The 13,485-nt window shown below is 44.9% G+C and overlaps 1 protein-coding gene across 4 annotated transcripts in view; it reads left to right on the forward strand.

Moving 5' to 3' along the window:
• DMXL2 (Dmx like 2) overlaps nt 1–13,485 on the forward strand; it is a 2,950,233-nt gene that overhangs the window by 2,187,987 nt on the left and 748,761 nt on the right. For all 4 annotated transcript variants that reach the window (XR_011279824.1, XR_011279825.1, XM_069624807.1 and 1 more), the window contains exon 30: nt 11,992–12,128. Coding sequence is in view for 2 of the 4 variants with exons in the window: in XM_069624807.1 (XP_069480908.1) it covers nt 11,992–12,128 (137 nt within the window). In the remaining 2 variants the exon portion in view is untranslated. The remainder of the gene's footprint in view (nt 1–11,991; nt 12,129–13,485) is intronic.

The following is a 13,485-nucleotide window of genomic DNA, read 5'->3' on the forward strand; positions in this document are numbered from 1 at the left end:
CTCCGATTGGCCCTCCTACCCTTATTCTTCATAGGTTGCATTTTGGTTTTTTTAAATGGTGGTTGTCACTCTGTTTCTCTAACTGTTTCTACCCATCCTGATTGCGCTCCCTCAGTCTTTTTTTTGCAAAGTTTGTAGCATTTGCTTACTTGGGAGGTTTTACAAGTGGACTTGACAGCTCCCAATTTTGAGAAATATTACAATATGGGCTGGGCCTTCTTCCTTCTGGTCCTTCCAAGAGCTCAGTGACAACATGTTCAGGTAAAGTAGCTAAACTGGCCCCCTCTTCTTTGAAATGTGCTGTATTTCAGGGCCCACATAGTGAGATTAATGTCATTAGATTCTCTTGTATGACGTGGCATATGTTAGACGACAAGACAACTGTTCAGAGTGATGAACTTTTATTTTTATGATTGCATTTGAATTTGTTTCACATGGGGATTGGTTGCTATAATGCATATGTAATAGGACAAACATTGAGTTTTTGAAAGATTTATGTATTGCGATTGCTTCTGTAGCAAAAAGATGTGTTTGCACAGTTATGCGTATTTGCACATTCCATGTTTGTCTTTTGCACATTTTTCGACTCATGCGATTTTGCAAAATATTTGAATTTTATGAAATGTTTTGTGTCAATGGTGCGATATTGTGATTTGTATTTGTATTTTCAGAATGTGATTTTTTTTTCTACTATGTTAATAAAGGAATAATATTTGTGCATCTGCTTGCACAGATCCATGATTACTTTTATGCTCCCAATTGAGAATGTAATGTAATACTGTCCTTAATTGGAACTCACGAGGCACCATTCTTGGTTTTTCATATAGTTATCCCCAGGTGCCTGCGAATTAAGGGGAATACTCACCTTTAGGTTTGGGTGGCATATGTTAGCACATCTGGAAGGACTGTTATACTCTTACCCTCCATTCCTTCACCTCTGCAGGTGAGGGGGATCCAGATCTTTTCGGAACCAGGTTTTACACAGAGTATGTGAAAACTGTGTTCCATGGTCTTTGGTGTTCTCTTTACAGAAACATCATGTGTCTTCCGCATTTTAAAGAGCCGGAGTTTCTTCTACCTTGGACATTGTGTATTTTGGACTACATAATGCATTTTGTAAGGTCTTTCCCTAATTTCTGCTACAACATTCGGTATTTACTCTCTTGCCAAGTGCTATTGAAACCCAGGATGTTTTAAGATTAGGGTACATACTGCATGCTGTAACTCAACATTCAAGGTCTATGCCCTCTGTTAGGTAAAAACTGAAATAGAAGGCCGTTTTTAATATCACAACTTCTAATGACTAGTGACTTTTTATTTGTCGACAGATTATAAAAGCCTTTAATTTAATTATAGATTCAATTGTGTACATTTAAAGTTTATTCATCAGTTTTATTTCACACTACGTCGGTTTCATAGGTTTTCTTCGAATGTGCTGGATACTTGTAGCTGGGGGGAATGGGGGCTGGGTTTGTCCATAAAGTAGGGGAGTGTGCTTCAATAGCGACCTCCACCTGTGTGATGTATTAAGTCCTTGGGACATTGTACATCTAAATCTGGAGTCCTCCACTATGTTAGCTCTTTTAGGGTGTGCTATGCAAAAGAGGATTTGTGAACCTCGCCCTCCTACTGGTTCGTTGTTGCGTTGCAAAGCGAGCAGTGTGGTGTCCACTGCCTACAAAAGCAGGTTGGCTGAAAGACATGCTTATTATTTTATGAGCAGGAAGAAGCGTTCTGCAGACTGTTGGCATCCACTTCAAGACCCAGAGATATCTGTTGGCCATGCAAAGTTTTCATTCTTAATGGGGCTAGTACTTCCTCCACACGGGGGGCCTCTTAGTATACCACTTTGTGAAGATTATTAAATGTTCCACTGCCATTTTAAGTTATAAGAATATTAGATACATGAATACAGCTGGCATTTCAGGGTGGCGGGATGGGCCGGGGGGGGGGGGGGTGTGATCTTGAACCCTGTGTAAGAATATTATGTTGATGCTGTTTATATGTGAGATTATTTGTAATAATGTGAATTTCATGACCAGCTGTGTTCATAACCCTTTCTTAGTTGCGCTTGCTTTGTCTATTTTTGTGAAGAAAATGTAAAAAAAAAAAAATTAAAAACAGAGACCACTACAGTGGTAATTTGTGCAGTGTAAAAAACTAAGAACATACATTTCAGTTACTTACATATATACACCGCCACAAAGGAAAGGCTGCTTGAGTACTGCCTGGTGCTTAACTCTGTAATTCATGAGTGACTCAAGTTAACTTATCACAATGCTTCAGTCTCTGCAGTCAACGCTACCACTGCGACCCAGCACTGAGCAGCTGAGTCTTTCTACTGTGCCTACCAAGGGGAAGGTTCTTAACACCCCACCCAGGCCGCGGAGCGGCCGCGCAGCCGTCGCAGAACCATAGCAGTCTCTGTAGTCAATGCTACCACTGCGACCCAGCACTGAGCAGCTGAGTCTTTCTACTGTGCCTACCAAGGGGAAAGTTCTTAACCTCCACCCAGGCCGCAGAGCCATCGCAGAGCCATAGCAGTCTCTGCAGTCTATGGCAGCGACGGCGAGGCGCCGAGCCCTGGATGGCGAGGGAAGAAGTACAAGAAGCAAGAGAGCTTGCCTACCAGGCTTCGCAGGCGAGAGCATGGAGGAGAGCAGACCCCTAGCAATGACCCTGTCTACGGATCTTCAACTGGTCTCCCAAAACCACCTTCACAGAGAACTGCAAGAACAACATAATCTACAACAGCCAGGTAAGGGCAATGGTGACGAGCCTGCAGTCGACACCTGGCCCACTGCTGAGGAGAGGAATTGACTACAACATCTTTAGAAGCCCCAGCGAACAACTCTTCGCACATGTCGGTGGGAAGCTCTACAGAAAATGAAGCACCTAAAGCGATGCCAGTGTCACCAGCAGCTTTGAACACCCAGCTGGAAAAGTCTGAGGAAACAAAGCAGTCTCAACGCACGCCACTGCAGCAACCGAAGAGACAACTCTTTGTCCGCCTGAGACTGCGCAAGGAACATCTCTAACTGAGCTGACCCCCAGGGAGCAACGCCAAAAAAAATACGCCGCCAGGAAATCTCACCTCGTGGGCTGGCCCGGCGGCCCCTGTGGCGGAACCCGCGGTGCTGGTTCCGACTTCCTCAGAGGCGAGCCTTGGGGGAAGACTCAAGAGCGTCCTGGTTGCGGTGCACCACCACCCCGAAGCCAACGATGTTTCCTCTCCTCCTGGCGTGGCCCCCCGCCTTCTCTGACCTCGCCCTCAGCTTCATCTGTGGCCCGGGGAGAGCGGCTCCAGCCCAGAGAGGCTCCCCCCCCCCGTGGTGCGGTCCGGAGGCGCGGCCCCGGCTGGGCCGGGAGGGAGGAGGGGCTTCCCCACTGAGTGACACCTCGGCCCCAGCACTGGGCTTGAGTGATTTCCTGGATGCCCAAGCAACTCCAGCAGTGGGGGACTCCTCTAGGAAGGTGGAAGGAGTCCCACCAGGACAGCAGCTAACGCTAAAGACAGTGGGCAACAGTCAGAAAATGATAGCCCGAAAGGCTACACGATCCAAAGCACCGTATAGAAGAACAACCAAACATTTTTTAAAAACTGACCGTCTCCAAGCCAGTTCCATCAATGACTACGCTCAAAGAAAACTTTGGCCGAAAAGGACGCCAGGTGGGGGGCCACGCACCAAGACATTTCAGATGCCGAGTTACTGGCGATTGTAGAAGACACTGCAATGCACCTTGCAAGTCTAAACATTCCCCCCCCATACTCCCTCCAAGCAAAGGAGCCCCTTCCCCTCAAAATAATCTTGATGCAGCGCCAAAGTTGACTAGCCCAAAAGATCCACCGGACCAACCACGCCAACTGCCGGCAACAGGGAACGAGCAAAATAAGACCAACAATCCCCTCCTAACAGAATCTGGAACTTACCCAGAGAGTCCCCACACGCCCCCCTTCGCTACCACCTAGTGCAGGAGATATCTATGGCGCAGCCCCAGCGGCAGGGACACCAGAATAGATGCACCCTCCAAAGGACACAAGCATCCAATTGGAATCCGACCGAGAAGAAGGGGCTCACAGCGAGAGACAGAAAACAACTTTTACACCCTCGAGGAGGCATCCACCTCCGACACACAACGCCTTCAGTTCACCATTATTCGAAGCAGCAGAAAAGAGAAAAAGCTCACAGCAAGCAATGTCGTCAAGCAACAGAGACACTAGTGTGCACACCCCTAGGGCAAACAGACATTTAAATGAGATCTCAAACAAACTGATTCAGGACTCTCCTCAAAAGAAAATCGACCCAGTGACAATCCTTTCTACAGTGACAATCGCTCTGGCTCCATTTGGGAAATTGTATGAATCTCTTAACGACTCATTGAAAGACCAAAACACGCTCATAGCTTTTATGCACATCAAGTTTACCTACTTAGAGGGATTTGTGATGGCTAAGTCAAGAAATCCTCAGTGGGAGCTACTAACCACTAGAGAAGGAACACAAAATATTGCGAAACCAAGTACTGAGACCAATATCCGAGAACACGAGCCCAAGGCAACACGATTCCAGCACACCCAAACGGAGGCTACACTAGCCACCACTTCAAGCCTCAACTCAAACTGGTCAACACCGAAACATCGCATTCAATGGGGAGCAACACCAGACCCCAAATAGAAGACTCGCATTTACCTACCGCCTCCCTACCTATGAACTCGGACTGGTCTATCAGGTGGAAATCGGCCCAACTTAAGCCATAAAAAAGGAAAAGGAGACATAACACAACCAGTGAATGAAAGTCCGAAACAGAAATCCACCTCCGCAATTTTCACCTTTACAGCTGATCACATCTTCTCCACATTCGACACCTTTAATCACAAGGGCCCAACCCAAAAGGACTCCAAGAAGAAGACGCCCCAAAATAACTCAACTACTGACCACAGGGAGGCATTATCAGCCAGGAAAGGAGCGAGTAATGGGAAACCTAACTTCACTCATAAGGACACTGCAACTAGCGGCAACAACCTCACACGGAAGAATTTGCCTCTTCCCCAGATTACGGGTGATCTAGGAGACTTGGAGCCATCAGAAGAGGAGCCATCACAGGACTCAATTGACCTAATGAATGTGAGCCTATATAGAGTCGAAGATTCTGAATCTGAGATCACAGAAATTCCTCAACAAAAAAGGAAAAAACTTTAACCTGAGGAGCCTTGCCTGGTGACCAATGGAAAGAAGAGGTTGCTTTTTACAAGCAACCCACACACGCTTTAACCACTCTGGACACAGGTCAAGGAAACAAAGACTAAAAGCAGCTCAGGAAGCCCAGAGTTGGTGAACTCCAAAGGCCTTAAACGGAGACATTCCTCGTCTGCACGAGCTCAGTCCACAATCAAGCCCCCATGCAATGCAAGATACACGACCAACGTGGCATGAAGTGATAATCTAGAGAGAGAGAAAGAAATCCACCACCAAGCAAGTGGACGGAAGGACACCAGAAGTTCAACCACCAAATCAAAAACACACTATAAGTCAAGGGTCCATGACTTAAACGAGTGTCCAAGTCCTTGTCTCTAGAAAGAAAACACCCAGCGCCTCGACCAAACCAATAGGTGTAAACCGAGTTCAACGAGAACATTCAAGCTCCAAAGACATCGGGAAGAGCGAGATAACTGGACCCTGAACTACAGGGCAATCACAAACAACTTCAAGCAAGTCAAATCCCTCCATCTTCCTCACTAAACATCATTGACATATTGGAACCCAACCCTAACGGAAGAAAGGATAGCTCCTACCTGCACATTAACTCCAGCAACGCCCAAAAACTCCTGTGGAGCACGAAAGATGACCTAAGTAACTTGGACTAGACCTTAGCTTGGCAACAGAAGAGTCGCGAAGTAACACCGAAAAGGTAAATCGGCTCACTCCGCCTTGATGCCCACGATCACCAACGTGAGGAAGAAATATGAGATGTTCTCCTGACTCGCCGCCGCCATGACCAAGATGACTCCCTGAAAGACAGCCCTATGGGCCCCTCGAGAGACCAAACTTACCTCGGGAAGGAAAAAAGAAAAACGAAGCACAGGGAACGTGGATCACCAATGCGCAGCTGCCGCCACAAGATCAGAAAAAAGAAAAGCAACACCACTCCCCGGACAGATATCGTCACAGAGAAAGAAGCTTTGAGGAGCTTGACCACAAAAGACAATGCAACGTGACGGAAAGTATCTGGGCCCCCAAAGGTGAAAAAAGGTGGAACCTCAAGGAGAATAAGAACGTAACTTCAAACGCAAACAATAGTGATTGGTTCAAGACTCAAGTGGACAAGGTAAGAAGTAAGTAGCCATCACTTAGAGAAAAACAAGAGCCAGGGCTACAGAAAACCTCTCGGGGATCGGACACCTCCTCAACATTGCTGCTGGTCTTCTGGAACACCAGGGGCTTTTCCCACTTGACTTCAAAATCCGACATCCATCTATCCAACTTTGATGTACCGTGTCTGCAGGAGACATGGCTCATTAAAAAACCCTCTCTGGACGGATTCGAGCTGGCTCACTCCCCTGCCCACAAGGGCCCCAAGGGAAGACCACGCTCGGGACTAATAACAGCGATAAAATCTGGCAGTATCCTGACCTTGACAAAAGTCATCAGAGAAACTGAATTCCTACTGGCCTCAATCATCGACTGGTCCACCCCCTCCCTAAGTTCTAGGAGAAAGACGCAAGAAAAGATCTTACTTCTAAACATCTACTGGAACCCCTTGTAAACATTAAATGAGAGTTTCCTGATGGAGCTGGAATTGATAATTGACTCTGCTTTAATCAAGGAAGACGTTAAACATATAATGATCGCAGGAGACTTGAAGGTCGACTGACTTACTCGTCATTCAAACCCTGGAGGCCGTGCTTTGCTGTGGTCAAAATTAATGGAATCAAGAGATTTGCACAACCTGCATCTTATAACTGACAGCAAGCTCAGCCACACCCCAATGTTGGGGATAAATGGGGAAGGGGCAGCCATAGACTACATCCACGTGTCCAGAAGCCTGTTGAAACACTCTGTCTCATTTAATGTGACAAGGACAACACACAGTGACCATAATCTACTGTCTTATGAGTGGCACACAAACAAAAGGGAAAAACGGGTATTGAACATCACTTTAGACGTCAGTACCTATGGCACCCGCCTTCGACTCTCAGACACCGCAATCAATGCACTGACGCAAAACTATGTAGCACACTCGACTCAGAATAACACAAGCTCCAGGAACATTGCTGACTACTCGACAGTCCTGGCAGTCTTCAAAACTACTGTGAAAAAACCATCAAACCACCCAACCTCAACCATTCACGTCTTTAATAAGCAACTGGTGGAGAGAAGGAAGCACATCAGAAAATTGAAAAGAGAAGCAAACAAAGCAGGCTCCTAATCAAAAACAGAGGACGTACTGAAAGCAGTCAAACAGTATCAATCTTGGCTGAGAGCCACCAAAAATGACAGAAATCAAGACGACGCAGAAACTATGCTGCGGATATTCTGCAGTAAGAAAACAAGGGATTTCTGGTCGTTAGTTAATGCCAACGCAAAGGGCGACAACCAGTTACTCACCAACGCAGTGGGAGAACCCAGGTGGATCAAACATTTTGAGCAACTGTAAAGAGCCCCCAAGAAATCTCCAGCACCCGCCCCATTAAAAACGAAAGCCAAATGGCAGATCCCTACGGATCGCGAAACCATCATCGACAAAATCAAGAAACTTAACAGCTCCCGAGCGGCAGGGCCTGACAGCATCACTAACTTTGATTTAAAACAAAGGGCCGAAAGCTGGGCAAAGTTCATCGAGGAAGTATTCAAAAACTGCAACACATCAGCCGCGATTCTATCGTCCTGGAAGAAGGCCATAGTCGTACCAATCTTTAAAAAAGGCGCAAGAGATAACCCAAGTCACTATCGACCCATAGCTTTACTAGACTCAATTGGGAAACTCTGCGCATCATTCATTCTGGAAAGTTTCCAAGGCTGGTCAGTCACCGCCAAAATGACCGACCCACTGCAAGCAGGTTTTGTAAAAAACCTAGGGAAGACAGCTAACATCTTGGCCTTGAGTGTCTTGAAGGCTACAGTACTAGAGGGCCATCCTAAAATATATACAGCGTTTATCGACTTAACTGAGGCCTTTGATTGCGTGGACAAACTGGGAAAAACTGGACAATCAACACTGCCCGCCAGCAATCCTGAACCCCATCAAGGAACTGTAGAGCCGAACATCGATGTGTGTACGACTGAACCAGCAAGGCCTGTTGTCATCTTGGATACAAACCGATCGAGGAGTCCAGCAAGGATGCCCCCTGGCTCCGGCACTCTATAATGCATACATAGCTGACTGCAAAGAGCAGGAGACCAAAGTTCGCACCTTTCCACCAAGGCTAGGACAAGAGAAAATATCAATAATGCTTTATGCAGATATTATCCGGATGGACCAAACGCTGATAGGTCTACAAAGACAACTTACGAACCTTGACTCCTACCTTCAAGCCAACCACCTACAGATGAATCGTGAAAAAACCAAAATCATGATCCTGGGAAAATGCACTAGAAAAAGAGAGAACTTCGCCTGGACGATACAAGAAGAGACTCTGGAGATCATGTACAAATTCAGATCACTCCGAATCATATTGAACAAAAACGTCACAGAAGACCCGATGTGCGAAACCCTTCTGAAAAAAGTATGCCTATTGATAAAACAGACCAGAATTTTATCCAACAAATACGGACGCTTCTCTCTGTCTCCAGTCCTGACAGTCTACAGGATAAAAGTCATCCCCACAATAACGTACGGTGCAGAAGCAATGCCTTACATCCCGGCAACCTTCTGGCAGAGAGTAGAAGGTCTGTACATTGCGAAAAGTATTAAACCTACCTCAGTCCACACCAGTGGTGTTGATCAGGAGAGAATTAACACTCCAATCACTAAGCTCTATTGTAGCTCGGAACGAGTTCATGCTCTATAGAAAGACTCTTCTGCCGCATCCACCATTTATATTGAAGGCAATAGAGCAAGAAATTTGGGCAGGAACATGCAAGATGCTTCAACACTGGGTGGAGAAAAACAAACCTCAACTAGACCGGGCAGGGTGTTCCCAAGAGGACCTCATCTCCAATCCATGAAAAGTAAAGAGGCGCTTGCTGGAGAGGGACTGGATCCTCCAAACTCACCAAGGAAGGATCTGCTAACCTTGCAAAAATTAACAGAACTAGATCCTACTTACTAAAATGCCCATGCAAGAAGCTCCACCAATACTTTTTGCGCATCCAACTGAACATCCAATAGACAAATGAAATGCGCGCCAGACGAAAACAATCAGACACCAGCCTCTGCTGATTCTGCACTCAACCAGACACGATCGAAACACTTAAACATCTGTTACTAAGGTGCAGTGGAGTGGATGCTGCACGTACCCTCTACTTGGGCCGCCTATTCAGCAGTGCGTACTGCTTTGATGAAGAGGAACGTTGGAACAACCGGATGAGTGGAGAAAATACTAGATGGACCACAGCCGTGGTGGGCTTCTTTGAAAGCCAAGGCTTACTGAAACGCCCGGAACCCTAAAGATCGGCAATCTGAAGGGAACAAACTTCTCATCTAGACGGTGGAGGCTGGTACGATTGGGACGTATTGTGAAGACATAAGATTGAGAGACCTATTCTTGACAAGGAATCGTGTAAAAATAGTTTTTATCACAATTAAACCAAGTTAAAAAAAATGCTTCCGTACGATGAATGTTTCATACGCAGGTTTGCTCCTTTGCATTGTGGCTCTCGAACCAACAATCATCTTGTAACATAAACACATTTAGGAGTTGCTTCATTTTGAGTAGGAATATTGAGGAAGTCTGCCACTAGCTAAAGGCTTCACAGTGCCAAATGTCTCTGTTTATAGAATTGTGAAAGTGCATTGTCTAAGAAGGGCTCAACTGAATTAAGAAACGGTAAACCAAGATGGGATTAATGTGGAAACAATAACATTAGAACAGGCTATTGGAAGTATAGTAGTGCAGCCTTTTGAGAGTGTCAACCTTTGGCGGCTGCACAGAAAAGGGTCCAGAGGTGTAGGGTTCTTGTGAAAAGAGAATGTGTGTATATATGAAGCATTTTGATTATTACATAAAAGCACACTGCTCTTCGACCTTTAAGGGGGGTTGATAGGTTGGATACGTTTACTGCCAATGCAAACTCCTTTGTTAAAAGCCTCTTCGCACTACCGAAAGGGACACCCAGGTTCTCCCAGTGCTTCTTGACATAGGCACAGAATGTATTGAGTATACATCTATAATAAAATGCTCTGGGTTAAGATCTGGTCCTCTCCTTCCTTTATTGAAATATAGAGAAGCACAATCGGATTTTTTACAATCCCCTTGGGCACTTCATTTACCATGGTGCCAGAACATGAAATGTTTCTTACTGCTGATTGGTGTGCAAGCATTTTCTTTTAATCTCAAAATGCAGTGCTGTGGTTGATGAGGTTAGTGCCTCTTTTTGCAAAAAAAGGCATAATTCTGTAAATTCGGCTGCCCAATTTGAAACCAAATGGATGTCTTTACCAAAGTTCAGTTTATTAATAGGGTGTCAAGTGAGAGTCTGCAGACTTAAAAAAAACCTACACAGTGGGATGCCCCTCCGCCACTAGTTGGACTGCTGTTCCCTTTTCATTGTAATTCGATTTAATTGTTATGCGTTTATTATGGTTATGCTATTTATTTACTGTAATTCCATAAACATTTCTTTTATTCGTTTGCATTTACCTGTACAGTGAGTCATGTTGGACCTGCATTACACTTAATGTTTTGCAATAATTGTTTGAAATTATATTATATTGCCTACATTGGGCTTAATCAGGAGTAAGGCAGTGCTGTAAAAATGACTGCACCACCCAATCCCATATCAGAGATTTTACCTCCAGCTCTGAGCCCCAGGTGAATGCGCCGACTTTCTGCCCATTTTTGTGCAATTACTGCAGCGCAATTAGCCATGCGGTAGTTGCGCCGCAAATGCCCCATTGAGCCCGCCCAACTCCTGATGAGGTCCAATGTTTTTCTATTCAATCAGTAGTTTATTCATTTACTTCTAAATACATTTTTTTAAATGTTATTTCTAATACAGGCTAGAATTTTTAAATATAATTGTAAGTTTGTGTAGTTGTCAAACAAATGTGTTGTATTTTCCACATCAATTGTATAACTGTTTTAATAATTCCAACTATCTGAAATATTAAGTCATTTTTATAGCTTTGAACAACTACCCCCAGGGGCTCATTTTCGAGTTCCCCGTAAATTCAGCGGCAGGGACATATATGCATGGACCTTGGATTGCACTGTCCCCAGCCACATTTTGGCATTTTCACGGACCAAAAGTGCAGGGCAAAAGGTAATGTACACGTGTGTATGCCACCTTTTGCCCTGCACATTTGCCCTCCACCAAGCAAAGTGAGTAAACGCTTTTAGCAGTGAGCATACTTAACCATGCTCGGGTTTAATTTTCTTTGTGAACATTGCTTATGCGCGCATGGCAAGCAGCGCTCACAATTAAAATTAAACCCTGCATGTGCATAACGCTTGTGGACCCCACAGGGATCTCGATTTGTGCAGGCATGAAAATCCATGCCGGCGCAAATGATAGAGCATTTGTATGGAAGGTTGGCGGAAACCCAAGTTGCGTTTCGTCCCTCCTCTCCACCATACAATGAATGAAAATGGGGCATGATGTAAGAAACGTGTCTCAAAGCCTTACGCAAGGCTTTAGCTCATATTCCTTACGTTATGCCGCACACAAATATGAGCCCCACAGTGTTTTGAAAGTTACTCTGTTTATCGAAGAGGCTTTTGAAGTTAAATATAAATCCCCAAAGTTGAGTTAAGATTGAAAAAGGGTTGCATTGTTTATCAAAAATGTCAAAACAGGTTGTCAGTTTACAGAAATATGTTGCTTTATATTCCAGCCATTTCTTCCTTTATCTGACAGCGGGTCAATCTATGACTCCGATGAAAGTATTCCAAGTGATGAGGATGAGGATGAGGATGATGCTTTCTTTTCAGATGCACAAATTCAAGAGCACAAAGATTCAAGTTCTTACAGGTCAGTGCATTACTTTGATTTTAAATTCTCTGTACATATTTATATTTTCAGCTGTATTGCTTATTGAATCTATAACAATTATTTTCGGTTATAACTGGCAGAAGATTCAATTGGTCTTCCATTTAACCACTTCATTTCGTGTGTCTGCAATACTGTGTAAGCCAATTAAATAGTGTCTAACCAACTTGATGGTCAAACATTTCAGTTTGGTAATTTGTGTTTTGTAGAGCCCTCAGGAAGCTACTCAACAGAGCGGTAGCTGACAGACCTTTGCTGTCAGATCTCTATCCTCGGCTGGGGCCTCCCTCTGGAACACCCTCCCTGCCTCTCTCAAACTTGAGCAGAACCATCTCCGGTTCTGGAAGACCTTCCTCTTTGCTTCTGCTTTTTCTCTTCCTGTCCCCTGCTGATTCCAGACTGTTCCACGCACTGGCTCCCTGGTTGCCCTCTGAACTTGGGCCCAGGCTCCTACATGACCAGTTGCACCTCGCACTGCCTCCCTGCTCCCCTAGCACTTGTAGTCTGTATCTGAAACCCTACAGTCCCCTCTCTCTGCGCTTATGAGCCACCCGATAGCTACACTTCTTGATTTATCTGCTCTCAGCCACACGCTGGCTGCACTTTTAAGTTACCTGCACTTCGCGTCCCTCCCCCACCGCCTTCTCGGCACTCCTCCCTTTCCTCTTCCCTGCTCTTGCGTGATCTGAATGCCGCAGGGCCTATGAAGATCCTTGTTTTGTCCTCCCTACGTTTCCCCCTCCTTGTCTTGTCGCGCCTAGAACCACTTGTGTACAGGCGCGTTATAAATGCCATGCCATATATCATATCAATTGTCACACCAATAGGTAGTCTTAACAAACATTGTAATTTGGTTCGAGTTGCTCCCATTTAGTAGCAAATCATGCTCACTGGCTAGCTAGCAATTTGCTTGTCTGGGCTGTGCCTATTAAGCAAGTATGTTAGTACGTCGGACAATAAGATACAGATTCTATGGAAAAGTGTGTGGGGGTATGAGGGGGGCAATTATCTTCCTGCAGTTATTGCAGTCAAATGATTGTCCAAACATAGCAGTTTACAGTTCTTTCCAGAACATTTTGTAGATGTGTTATTTCATCAGAGCCTGGCAGAGATGTACACAAAACCGGATCTTTTTTAATTGTAAAAAATGTGTTGCAACATGTCCATAAATGAATAAAGTCCCATAAGAACAATAGTTATAAAGAAAAGGTATACCATGTAGATTGAATTTGCCTATAACGTTTGATTTTAAATTTTTTTTTATACTTGATAAAATGATTGTTTCTGAGAGTAAGCTGAAGATCTGTATTGCAGCACACAAATAAGCAGAAATGTACCG

This window comes from Ambystoma mexicanum, chromosome 11 (genome assembly GCF_040938575.1).
Source record: "Ambystoma mexicanum isolate Mex_15411 chromosome 11, UKY_AmexF1_1, whole genome shotgun sequence".
Lineage (NCBI taxonomy): Eukaryota > Metazoa > Chordata > Amphibia > Caudata > Ambystomatidae > Ambystoma > Ambystoma mexicanum.